Source organism: Nycticebus coucang, chromosome 23 (genome assembly GCF_027406575.1).
Source record: "Nycticebus coucang isolate mNycCou1 chromosome 23, mNycCou1.pri, whole genome shotgun sequence".
Taxonomy (NCBI): domain Eukaryota; kingdom Metazoa; phylum Chordata; class Mammalia; order Primates; family Lorisidae; genus Nycticebus; species Nycticebus coucang.
The window spans coordinates 37,732,804-37,745,772 of NC_069802.1; the positions used below are offsets into that span (position 1 = coordinate 37,732,804).

At 44.8% G+C, this 12,969-nt stretch overlaps 1 protein-coding gene across 4 annotated transcripts in view; it reads left to right on the forward strand.

Annotated features, from left to right (window-relative positions):
- Window positions 1–3,459: 3,459 nt before the first annotated feature.
- Window positions 3,460–12,969, forward strand: part of NELFA (negative elongation factor complex member A) — a 39,581-nt gene continuing 30,071 nt past the window's right edge. For all 4 annotated transcript variants that reach the window (XM_053578008.1, XM_053578007.1, XM_053578006.1 and 1 more), the window contains exon 1: window positions 3,460–3,699. In XM_053578008.1, coding sequence (XP_053433983.1) covers window positions 3,490–3,699 — 210 coding nt within the window. In that variant the 5' untranslated portion in view covers window positions 3,460–3,489. The remainder of the gene's footprint in view (window positions 3,700–12,969) is intronic.

Consider the following 12,969-nt stretch of genomic DNA (forward strand, 5'->3'; position numbering starts at 1 on the left):
ACACCCTTCCCTAGCCATTGAAACTACAAAGATAAATAATTTTACAAGTGTCCTTTACAATAACATCAAAAGATATGAAATACAAATCTGACAAAAGGTGTGTAAAACCTGTGCAAAATGCTGCTGAGAGAATTTAAAGAAGATGTAAATAAATGGAGAGAGACATGTACTGTGTTCACAAGACAAGCTGTCAGCTCTTCCCAAATTATCTACAGACGCGATACAATTCCAATCAAAATTCATCACAGCTCACTGCAACCTTGAGCTCCTGGGCTCAAGTGATCCAACTGCCTTAATCTCCTATAATAGGTATGAGCCACCTCACTTGGCCAGCATTTTTTTTTGGTAGAAATGGACAAAGGATTGTAAATTTTTTTTTTTTTTTTTTTGTAGAGACATAGAGTCTCACTTTATGGCCCTCGGTAGAGTGCTGTGGCGTCACACAACTCACAGCAACCTCCAACTCCTGGGCTTAGGCGATTCTCTTGCCTCAGCCTCCAGAGCAGCTGGGACTACAGGCGCCCGCCACAACGCCCGGCTATTTTTTGGTTGCAGTTTGGCCGGGGCCAGGCTTGAACCCGCCACCCTCTGGTATATGGGGCTGGCGCCTTACCGACTGAGCCACAGGTGCCGCCCAGGATTGTAAAATTTTTAATGGAGATGCAGGCAGGTGTAAAATAGCCAAAATAACTTTGCAAAGAAACAAAGTTGGAAAACTAGCACTACCTTATTTCAAAGCTGATTAGAAAGTTACAGTAATCAAGACAGCGGTACTGGCATAAAGACAGATGAGAACGCCAGAGGAGTCCGGAAACATACCCACGTGTGTGGGGGCAATAAATTCTTAACAAAGGATCAGTGCAGTTCAGTGGGGCAAGGATAGACTTCCCAGCAAATACTACTGAAACAGTTGGTTATCCATATTAAAAAAATACTTTGGCCTTTTAGTTTTGCTGTGTACTTGGTTTAATGAGGCACTTCATCATTTTAGTTTGAAAATTTTCACGTTATTGATGAGTCTAAGCATCTTTGTGTATGCTTACCAGGTATTTGGGTTTCCCCTTCTGTGAATTGCCTATTCTTATCTTTTGCACATTCCTCTATTGAGTTTCCTGTCTTTCTAGGGTTTTCTTTCTCTTTTTTCTTTCTTTTTGAGACAGAGTCTTCACTTTGTTTTCCTGGGTAGAGTACTGGGGTGTCATAGCTCAACTCAACTCAGCACCTCAAACTCTAGGCTCAAGCAATCCTGCCTCAGCCTCCTGAGTAGCTGGGACTACCACTATGCCTGGCTAATTTTTCTCTTTTTAGTAGAGATGGGTGTGTGTTGCTCTTGCTCAGGCTGGTTTCAAACTCCAGCAATCCACCTGCTCAGCCTCCCAGAATGTTGGGATTACAGGCGTGAGCCACTGCACCCAGCCCCATTGTTCTTGTTGTTTTGATATTGTAAAATAATCTCCTCTTAGTGGTCTGTCCTCTTTAGGCCAAAGGTTTATAATAAATTTAATTTTTCCTGATGACCTAGAATTCGTTTCAAGGACATAAAACCGAGGACTCTGATGCATCAAGTACTATCTATTCTCCCGAAAGCTACAAACAGGGTCAGAATCATTTGGATTGTTTCAAGTTTGGGGCTGTCATGAATAAAGCTGTTGTAAACGGTTGATATAGGTTTCTGTGCGAACAAATTTCAGCCAACTGATGGTTACAATTGAATCATGATTTGACAAGTGAAGCTGCCTCCGTATTAACTCTTTTCTTAGCGTTGTCCATCAAGTTCATGTGCATTTTAGAAATTGCAAATGAACTTTATGGACACCTTGTGTACTTACTGAACTTGGTATTTAGAAAATTTTTTATTTGTAAGCGACTGGTAAACTATTTCTCATCTTCAAGTTGTATTTATTAAACTTTTTTTTTTTTTTTTTTTGAGTCAGTCTCAGGCTGTCGCCCTCAGAATGCTGTGGCATCACAGCTCACACCCACCTCAAACTCCTGGGCTCAAGGATTCTCATGCCTTGGCCTCCCGAGTAGCTGGGACTACAGGCGCCCCCATAACACCCGGCTATTTTTAGAGATGGGGTCTCGCTCTGGCTCGGACTGATCTGGAACCCTTGAGCTCAGGGCAATCCACCCGCCTCGGCCTCCTAAGTGCTGGGGTTATAGGCGTAAGCCACCGTGCCCGGCCCTTCAGGCAATAGCTTTTAAATAGTGGTAGAAATATTTCCTCACTTTTTTTTGTGCTATTCACAATGTAATGACTATAAGCACAAGATACTAAGTTCAATTTTCATTATTAACATTTTCTGTATCACTTTCTTCAGATAATCAACAAAGCAATCAATGCAGCCTTGATTTATGTTATTTGCCAATTTCCACGGCGCAAATTCGCCCACCACTGTCAAGTTCAAAATGCCAAAGTCACGTCACCATCAGCAGAATCAGGCTGGAGACTGCAGCGGCATTCCCACCATCAGTTATAATAAATGTAAAATAACAGTAGAAATAAGTAAAATGCCTTTTGTAAAAAGTAAAATAGTAATATAATAAAAATGAAGTTTGATTTCTATTGATGTCTGTCTTTAATGACAGGCTTGTAAAATTCCCGAAAATTTAACAATGGGCTCTTGCAAGGCGGCTCCGACATCTGCCCGGCAGCCAGGGCCCTTGCTGCACCGGGTGGGAAGGCGACCCGTGCACCCCACAGTACCTTCAGTAGCCCCAGTGACGCCGTGTGCCCTCTGACCCTGAACCCCTACTCCTGGACACGCCCCGCCCAGACTGTTACGGCGGCCTCCGAGAGACCTGTACCCGCGCGCTATAGCAGTCGCGTCCGCGTGGTGGGCAGAAGAGAGCAGGGCGCGGATCCAGCCCCGGGGACCGGAGGCGCGCGCGGGCGGCCGAGAAGCAGCGTGTCCGAACTCGCCCGCTCCCAGCCCAGCCGGCGCTGTCCAGGTGCTGGCTACCGGGCGAGAGCGCGCCAGCACGGAGAGAAAGTGGAGGCTCGCGCGGGCTGGTGGCCTCGCCCACGCCTAGACCCGAGGAAGGAAGGAGTGAAGAGCTGATGGTGGGCAGGGGCAGCCGGAGCTTCAGGCCAGCCCGGCAGTCCACCCTCTGAGCGCCCCGGGACGGTGAACTCGGACTGCCGCCCGGCCCACGAGCTGCAAGGACGCCACGGCGCTCTGACGTCATCTTTCACGGCGACTCCCAAAATTCAGCCGTGGGCGTCGCCATGATGCGTTACGGACGCTGACAGAGCTTCCCCCGCCGCGCCTCGTATCTCCAGCTCGTAGCGCGCCGCGAAGCGTACCGCAGGCAGAACGCCCCCCAGCCGCGCGGCTGCTCGAGGCGTAGACGCTCGAGACCCCGCCCGTGGGGCCTCACCGCCCCTCGGCCCGCAGCCCGGCGGGCGCCGCCATGTTGGGGTCCTCGCCGGGTCGCGTAGGTGTCTTCATAAGATGCTAGCTCGGCGGCGCGTGGCTTCCCCCCAAAATGGCGTCCATGCGGGAGAGCGACACGGGCCTGTGGCTGCACAACAAGTTGGGGGCCACAGATGAGCTGTGGGCGCCGCCCAGCATCGCGTCCCTGCTCACGGCCGCGGTCATCGACAACATCCGTCTCTGCTTCCATGGCCTTTCGTCGGCGGTGAAGCTCAAGCTGCTGCTCGGAACGCTGCACCTCCCGCGCCGCACGGTGGACGAGGTGAGGCGGGCGGGGCCGGCCGCGCCTCCTGAGACCCGGGTCCCCGGGTCCGCCACCTTTCCACGGTGCTCCCCAATTTTCCCGCTTCCCCTCACACCTGCCCGGACCCCCACGCCTCCCCGCCGCCCCGGTGCCCTCACCCGCCCCCAACCCCCAGGGCCCTTACCCTGCCCGGATCCCAGCCTTTCCTCCCCCCAGGGCCCTCATGCCCTGTCCATACCTCGTACCCCTGCCCCGACTCCTTACATCCTCCCCGGCCCTCGCTGTTCTTCCTCACCCCCCACCTAGACCCTTGCCCGGGGTCTTCTCCCTGCTCCCAAATGCTCGCTCCCGGGGCTGTAACCGAATTTGGGGGGCGCCGCTGCGGTCCCGATGAGGCCCGGGGAGAAAACTTCGGGTTCCGGAGGGGTGTGGCTGGGCCTAGCCAGGCTCGGGTTCAGGGCTTTATTTCCCCGTTAGTCTGCCGCCCTGAGAAGTATCCAGCTGTTGAGATCGCTCCGTCTTCTTTTTAGTGCAATATGTCAGATTTATTTTTCCTTTTTCCTAAACGTCATATTCTGCCCCTTTCTGTGTCAAGATAAACTAAGTAATTTTGAAAATATCGATGCACCCTAGATGTTAAAGCATCCTCTACTACTGTTGTATTTTTATTACGTTATTATAGGCTATAATTGTTTTTTATAGAAATACGTATATTAAAGTGCGTGTTTGTTCAATTTTACAAATAATTAATAACGTTGAGACCCACTCCCACAATCACACAGGTAAAAACAGAACAGTGTTGGCCCCTCTGAGCCCGTTGACGACCTTGCCCTTCTCCCTTCCCCGGTTTTGGAGGGGTAATCGTTTCCCTGCCATTCTTCCCAGTGTTACGCATCCTAGGCAGTAGAGTTTGGTTTTGTTTGTTATAAACAATATTATGATATCATGCTATGATTTGTGTGTGGTGTGGGTGTGTCTGTCTTCTTTTGACACTTTGGTAGGGTTCATGTAAGCTGCAACTGAGATTGTTCACTTTCCATGCCTGTGTGGTGTTAGCAGCTTGGCACTTTACCCATTCCATCATAGGGAGTCATGGATGCTGCCGCCAGTTTTTTGCTGGTATGAATAAGGCTGTTACCAGCATTATTATGTATGTGTTCAGGGGGTGTTAAGTACGGATTCCTGTAAGTGGGGAATTGTATTTTTCTTTCTTTTCTGAGCCAGAATCTCATTCTGTCATTTTTGGTAGAGTGCTGTGGCATCACAGCTTATAGCAACCTCCAACCCTTGGGCTCCAGTGATCCTCTTGCCTCAGCCTCCCAAGTAGCTGGGACAAATGCTTGGCTATTTTTTCTACTTTTATAGATTAGAATCTCACTATAACTCAGGCAAGTGTCCAACTCCTGAGCTCAGGCAATCATCCATCCACCTTGGCCTTCCAGAGTGCTGGGATTATAGGCGGGAGGCACTGCACCTGCCCCCAAATTGTTTTTCAATGTGCCTTTATCAAATTATTCTCCTCTCTGAAACTTGTCAGTCTTTTGTGTGTGATCACCAAGTTTTTTTTTTTTTTCTTTTCTTTTCTTTTTTTTTGAGACAGAGTCTCACTTTGTCGTTCTAGGCAGAGTGCCCTGGCGTCACAGCTGACAGCCACCTCAAACTCTTGGGCTCAAGTGATTCTCTTGCCTCAGCCTCCCAAGTAGCTGGGACTACAAGCGCCCGCCATAATGCTTGGCTATTTTTGGAGATGAGGATCTTGCTCTTGCTCAGGGAGGTCTGCCTGTGAGCTCAGGCAGTCCACCTGCTGTGGCCTCCCAGAGTGCTGGGATCACAGGCATGAGCCACTGTGCCCAGCCCAAGTGGTTTTAATTTACATCTGCCTTTTTTTTTTTTTTTTTTTTTGACACAAGGTTTTCCTCTGTCACCCCAGGCTGAAGTACAGACAGTGTCATCATCATAGTACACTGCAGCCTTGAACTCCTGGGCTCAAGCAGTCCTCCTGCCTCAGCCTCTCAGTTAGAACTACAGGCACTTGCCACAATGCCTGGGTAATATTTTTATTTTTTGTAGAGACAGCCTGGCTTCATTGCCTAGGCTGTCTCGAACTCCTGGCCTCAAGTGATCTTCCCACTTTAGCCTCCCAAGTGCTGGGATTCCAGGCATGAGCCTCCTCGCCTCTCCTATCTGCCTTATTTTTAATGTGGTTGAACATCTTTTCATGTGTTTATTTGTTTGGTTTTCTTTTTTGTGAACTGCCTGTTCTCATCTGATTTTTTCCATTTTTTTTTTTTTTTAATAAATGCTGGATACTAGTCCTCTTTCAGTTATATATATTACAGATATCTCCCAGTTGTGGGTTGATTTAGCATTTTTCTTAGACTCTGTGGGTGAACAAAGGTAGAGGGGCATATTCATCTTCTCTACGGTAGGTGCTGACCCCATCTCCTTTAGGAGATGCTTCCCAACCCAAGGCCGGGCCACTCTCTGTGTTTTCTTGGCAAAGCTGTACAGCTTTGTCTTTACTCTTGAATCTTCTACGTGGAATTGATAATGGTGCGAAGCTGGGAGTCGGATATTCCACATGGATGTCCAGTTAGTCCAGCACTGTTGATTGAAATGACTCTTTTTCCTGGGGATCTGCACTGTTGACCGTGGCCGTATCTGTTGCTCTGTTCATTTGGGCTGCTTACGTACTGCTGCGCTAATAGCCCACCAAGTCAGATACTGACCCTTATGTTCGCAGTGGGTCTTGTTAGCTAATGGGGCAAATCCTCTCGCTTTATTCTTCAGAAGCATCTGACTGTTCTTGGCCCTTTATACTTCTGTATAGTTATATTCATTTCTCAGGTTACACATGTAAAAGGTGCCTATTGGGATTTTATCGTCTTAGTAATATTAAATCTTTTAATTTGTGAATATGGTCAAATCTATTTAGATCTTTAATGTCAGTTATAAAGTCTTACTGTTTTCTCTGCAGAGGCTTTCTATTATATATTCCTAGGTGTTACGTATTTTTTGGTACTGTTTTAAGCATTATCTTAAAATTTTATTTTCTGCCTATTGCTGGAATGTAGAAGTAAAATTGACTTTGGATAATGAATCTGTGAATAGAATAACATCTATGATTATTACAATTGTTTTTCTATAGAATCTGATTTTCTGGGCACTTAATATTATTTTGTTTCTTTTTCCAATTTTTTTTTTTCTTGTCTTACTGTACTTGCCAGGACCCTCCAGTAAATTGTCTTGTTTCTCATTATACAAGGAGAATTTTGAAAGTTTTGCCAATAAACATTATGTTTCCTGTTGTCTTTGTTAAATACCTTTTATCTAGTTAAGGAAATGCTCTTCTCTTTGTAGAAGTTTTTTTTACTTCAAAATATTAAGGAGGTACAAATGTTTTTGTTACATAGTTTTTATAATGCTTAAGTCAGGGCTGTTAGTGTGTCCGCCACTGAAAGAGTGTTCATTGTACCTATTAGGTAGGGTCTTTTTGTGTGTTTTCTTTCTTTTTTTCTTTTTTTTTTTTTTGTTATAGTTGTCATTGTTTAGCAGGCCCGGCCGGGTTCAAACCCACCAGCCCTGGTGTATGTGTCCGGCACCTTAACCATTGAGTTACCGGCGCCAAGCCTATTAAGTGGGTTTTTATCCCCCTCTTGATTTCCAGTGATTTTACCTCTCTCTTGGCCCGTATATGTCCACTGATTAGTTCCAGGCTATTAGAGACTGCATGTGGTTGGTGTTTGTTTTTCCATTCCTGAGATACTTAGGACAGTGGTCTCTAGTTCCTTCCAAATTGCTGCAAAAGACATTAGTTCATTTCTTTTGTAGCTGAACAGTCCTCATGGTACATATATAACCACATTTTGTTAATCTGCTTAGGAATTGGTGGGCACTTAGGTTGATTCCATATCATTGTGATTGTGAATTGTGCTGCAATAAACATTCAAGTGTTGGTGTCTTTTTTAGTATTCCTATAAGTTTTTTTTTTTTTTGGAGACAGAGTCTTACTTTGTTGCCCTCGGTAGAGTGCTGTAGTGTCACAGCTCACAGCCACCTCCAGCTCTTGGGCTTAGGCTATTCTCTTACCTCAGCCTCCCAAGTAGCTGGAACTACAGACACCTGCCACAACGCCCAGCTATTTTTTGTTGCAGTTTTGCCGGGGCCAGGTTTGAACTCACCACCCTCGGTACGTGGGGCTGGCGCCCTACTCACTGAGCCATAGGTGCCACCCTCCTAGAAGTTTTTAAAAAGTTCTCATAATTATGGTATTTTAAAAATAGCTTTATCATGGTCAGGCACAGTGGCTCACGCCTGTAATACTAGCACTCTGGGAGGCCAAGGCAGTGGATTGCTTGAGCTCACAGGTTTGAGACCAGCCTGGGCAAAAAAGCAAGACCCTGTCTGTACTAAAAATAGAAAAACTGAGGCAAGAGGATCACTTGAGTCCAAGATGGAGGTTGCCGTGAGCTATGACACCATGACATTCTACCCAGGATGACAGCTTGAGACTTTGTCTCAAAAAAAAAAATTAGCTTTATTGAGATATAATTCACAGTTTAGTGGTTTTTAGTATATTCACAAAGTTGATTATCTTGGTCAAATTTTAGAACATTTTTCATCATCCCCCAACTAAATCCTGTATTCATTAGCAGTATCCCCAATTCACACCCTCCTCACCCTAGTCTTAGGCAACTGCTAATCTACTTTCTGTTCCTGTAGGTCTGTAGATTCTGGATATTTCATGTGAGTGGAACCGTACACGTGGTCTTATGTGTCTGATTTCCTTCACCAAGTATGTTTTCCAGACTCGCTCATGTTGTAGCCTGTATCAGTACATCATTCCTTTTTTATTTCTGAATGATACTCAGCTGTATAGATAAGACCACATTTTATTCATCCATTATTCATTGACAGGCATATATTTGGGGGGTTTCTACTTTGTGGCTGTTATAAATAATGCTGACTGAACATTTGTATGTGTAGAGGGTTTTGTGGGGACCTAAGTTTCTCGGGTATATACCTAGAAGTAGAATCACTGAGTCATATGGTAACTCTGTGTTTAACATTTTGAGAAACTGCAGTACTGTTTTCCATAGTGGCTATATCATTTCACATTCTCCTCTGATTTTTCTGAGTGTTCAGTTTCTCACATCTTTGCCAACACTGGTTATTATCTGTCTTTTTGATAATAGCCATCCTAGTGGGTGTGAACATAAATGAACTTTTTTTTTTTTTTTGAGACAGAATCTTGCTTTGTTGTCCTCAATAGAGTGCTATGAAGTCATAGCTCACAGCAACCTCAAACTCTTGGGCTCAAGTGATTCTCTTGCCTCAGCCTCTCAAATAGCTGGGACAAGAGGCACCTGACACAATGCCTGGCTATTTTTTAGAGATGGGGTCTTGCATTTGCTCGGGCTGGTCTCAAACCTGTGAGCTCAGGCAATCCACCCATCTCTGCCTCCTAGAGTGCTGGGATTACAGGTGTGAGCCACTGTGCCTGGCCCATAGATGAACTTTTAATTTTATCATGTTTAAATATCTATTGACATATACTTTACCACATTAACAGAATAGCATTAATTGTAAACCAACCTTGCATTCCTGAGGTAAACTTAAGTTGATCATTTCATATTGTTGGATTACATTTTTCTGATATGTTATATAGGAGTTTTTTATCTGTATTCGTGACTGAGATTGACCTATAGGACCAGACCTTGTCAGAGTTTGGTATTAAGGTTTTGTTACACATACACAAGGAGTTGTCTCTTACGTTTTCCTCTTCTTTGGAAGGTTTGCTTAATAATGGAATTACTTCTTCCTAAATGTTTGGTAGAACTTGGTCAGGAAGTCTTCTGGACTTGGAATTTTCTTTTTTGGGAAGGTTTTTTTTGAAATTCTATTGTTTATTTATTTTTTTGTTGTTGTTGCAGTTTGACCAGGGCCGGATTTGAACCTGCCACCCTTGGTATATGGGGCCGGCGCCCTACTCACTGAGCCACAGGCGCCGCCCTTGGGAAGGTTTTTGAGAATACTTGGTTTTATGTTCTTAGTAAGTTTGATGATAGTTTTCTAGGAATTTGGTCATTTCTACTAAATTTTCAAATTTATTAGCATAAGGTAGTTAATTATCCTTTTTAAAAAAAAATGTCAGAAGCATGTGTAGCAATGTTTTCAAAGTACCACCTTTTGACTTGGTTGCTGTTTGCTATTCCCTGTTTCACTAATTTTTGCGATATTTTTTTCCTTCTACTTTCTTTGTACTTATTTTGTTCTTTTCCCAAGCTCTCAAGATGGATGCCAGGCTTATTTTCAGCCTTCTCTGTTCTTTAGTAGATACACATAAGGTTATAAATTTTCTTTTTTTTTTTTTTTTGCCGTTTTTGTCTGGGGCTGGGTTTGAACCTGCCACCTCCGGCATATGGGGCCGGTGCTCTACTCCTTTGAGCCAAAGATGCCACCCGGTTATAAATTTTCTAATTACGACTTCTGAATCCCACAAGTTACTTTATTTTATCTTTTTTTTTTTTTTTAAGAGATAGAGTCTCACTCTTGCTCAGGCTAGTATCAAACTCCTGAGCTTAAAGTGATCTGCCCTTCTCAGGCTCCCAGAGTGCCAGGATTGTAGGTGTGAGTGCCTATGCATGACCTATTTTACATTATTTTTATTGGTGTGTTATTTTACCATTTTATTTATTTATTTTTGTTCTGTTTCATTATTTTATTTTACACAGGGTCTCACTCTGTTGCTCAGGCTGGAGTGTAGTGGCAGGATCATAGCTCACTGTGACCTTGAGCTCCTGAGCACAGGAACCCTCAGGTCATGGTCCACTGCCCTGTGTGTCCCTCAGGTCGGGGCTGCTCAGTCAAGTCCCACAGAGCTCTCTGTTTTTCCTGATTTTTAGAAATCCTTTAGAGAGAGCATATGTTAATCTCCTATTATGATTATGGGTTTATCTATTATTTCTTATCAAATTATTCTGTGTATATTCTGGGACTATTTTATTTGAGACATGTGAGTTTACAGTTGCAGTTGCCATGGGAACTGAACCTTGATCTTTATGTAGGGATCTCTGTATTTGGTAATGTTTTGTCTAGCATTAATATAAGTGTACTAGCTTTTTTTTTTATTTATTTATGTATTTAATTTTTTTTTTTTTTTTTTTTTTTTGTAGAGACAGAGTCTCACTGTACCGCCCTCGGGTAGAGTGCCGTGGCGTCACACGGCTCACAGCAACCTCTAACTCCTGGGCTTAAGTGATTCTCTTGCCTCAGCCTCCCGAGTAGCTGGGACTACAGGCGCCCGCCACAACGCCCAGCTATTTTTTGGTTGCAGTTTGGCCGGGGCTGGGTTTGAACCCGCCACCCTCGGCATATGGGGCCGGCGCCCTACTCACTGAGCCACAGGCGCCGCCCTGTATTTAATTTTTTGACTCTGGGTCTTGTCCTGTTGCCCAAGCTAATTATTTATTTTTTACTTAATTTTTGTTAATTTTTAAAATGTGTTTTTTTTTTAATTTTTGCTTTTTTGTTTTATTACTTTTGAGATTGTGTGTGTGTGCGCGCGCGCGTGTGTGTTAAAGTCTCCATTCCCCAGCTACAGTGCAGTGGTGGGCTCAAATGATCCTTCTGCCTCAGGTTCCCTAGTAGCTGGGACTATATAGGTGCCACCACCATACCTGGCTAATTTTTTCTATTTTTAGTTGAGACGGGGTCTCCCTCTTGTTCTTGATGGTCTCAAACTCCTGAGCTCAAGCAGTCCATTGGCCTCAGCCTCCTATAGTGCTGGGATTACAGGTGTGAGTCACCGTTCCCAGCCTCATTATTACTATTACATTTTAGAGATAGGGTCTCACTGTGTCGCCCAGGCTGGAGTACAGTGGCCTGATCATCACTCACTGCGGCCTGGAACTCCTGGGTTCAAATGATCCTTTTACCTCAGCCTTCAGAGTAGCTGCACAGTCTCCACTGAGCTTTACTTCCTCTCTGCACGTGTGCTCATCAGCTAGCTCCAGTGTATACTTCTTTTTTTTTGCTGTTTTTGGGCAGGGCTGAGTTTGAACCCGCCACCTCTGGCATATGGCACCAGCGCCCTACTCCTTTGAGCCACAGGCGCCACCCTCCAGTTTAATATTGAGTACATGTGATGTTTGCTTTTCTATGCTTTAGATACTTCATTTAAGAGAATGGTCACTAGTCCCATTGAAATTTTTTCAAAAGGCCTTAATTCGTCCTTGCTCATGGCTGAGCAATATTCCATGAAGTACATATACCACACTTTATTAACTGAGCATGAATTCATGGGCACTTGGGCTGATTCCATATCTTTGCAATTATGAATTATGTCGCAGTAAACATTTGCGTGTAGGTCTCTTTATGATAATATTACTTATTTTCCTTTGGGTAAATATCCAGCAGTGGGATTGCTGGATCAAATGGTGAGTCTACATTTCGTTCTTTGAGGAATCTCCATACTGTTTTCCATATAGGCTATACTAATTTGTAGTCCTACAGTAGGTGGAACTACAGACATGTGCCACCATGCCTGGGTAATTTTTTCAAATTTTTGGTGGATACAGGGTCCCTCTCTTGCTCAGGCTGGTCGTGAGCTCCTGATCTCAAGCACTGCTCCCTCTTCAGCCTCCCAGAGTGCTAGGAGCCACCACACTGAGTCTGTCTGGCCTTTTTTTGAAAGGGTTTTGAGGAAGTAATAAATGCTGTTACTGGATTTGAAACCAGTACTCACTCTGATTCAACAGCTCAGCATTGGTGCCAAAGGAAGTTTTAGGGAGACCAGATGCAGCTGTGAGGTAACTGTTGAATATGTAAAATTGCCCACCTCACAGAGCTACCATGGGAGACGCCAGGGCATTGCAATAACGTGACTGGGATAGCTGTGTGTTCATTAGCTGGGGGTCACACATGAGGCCAGCTGCAGAGCTGCAGCAAACTGTTTCTCCCATGAGGTGTTGTAACAACTCCCAGTATCGCTGTGGCTGTTGTCTTCACTGAGAAACTCTGTTGTCTAAAATCGTGAATTCTTGGAAGCTTTGGTATTGAGATCATATCAGTAAGAGTGAAATGTCCCACTTTTGCTCACTTTGACACAGAGAAGCACCTTCAGTTTCCAGCTCGGTGCAGAGTGTCTATCAGGGGCATCTGAAGCAGCACCCATGTCTCTGTCCCCTTTGTTGTTTCCAGTGGAGTAGCTGCAGTGTGGGGCACAGTCTTCACCCTGACCTTTTCCAGAGACTCGTCACTTTGTTGGAACATTACCTGAATGCAGCC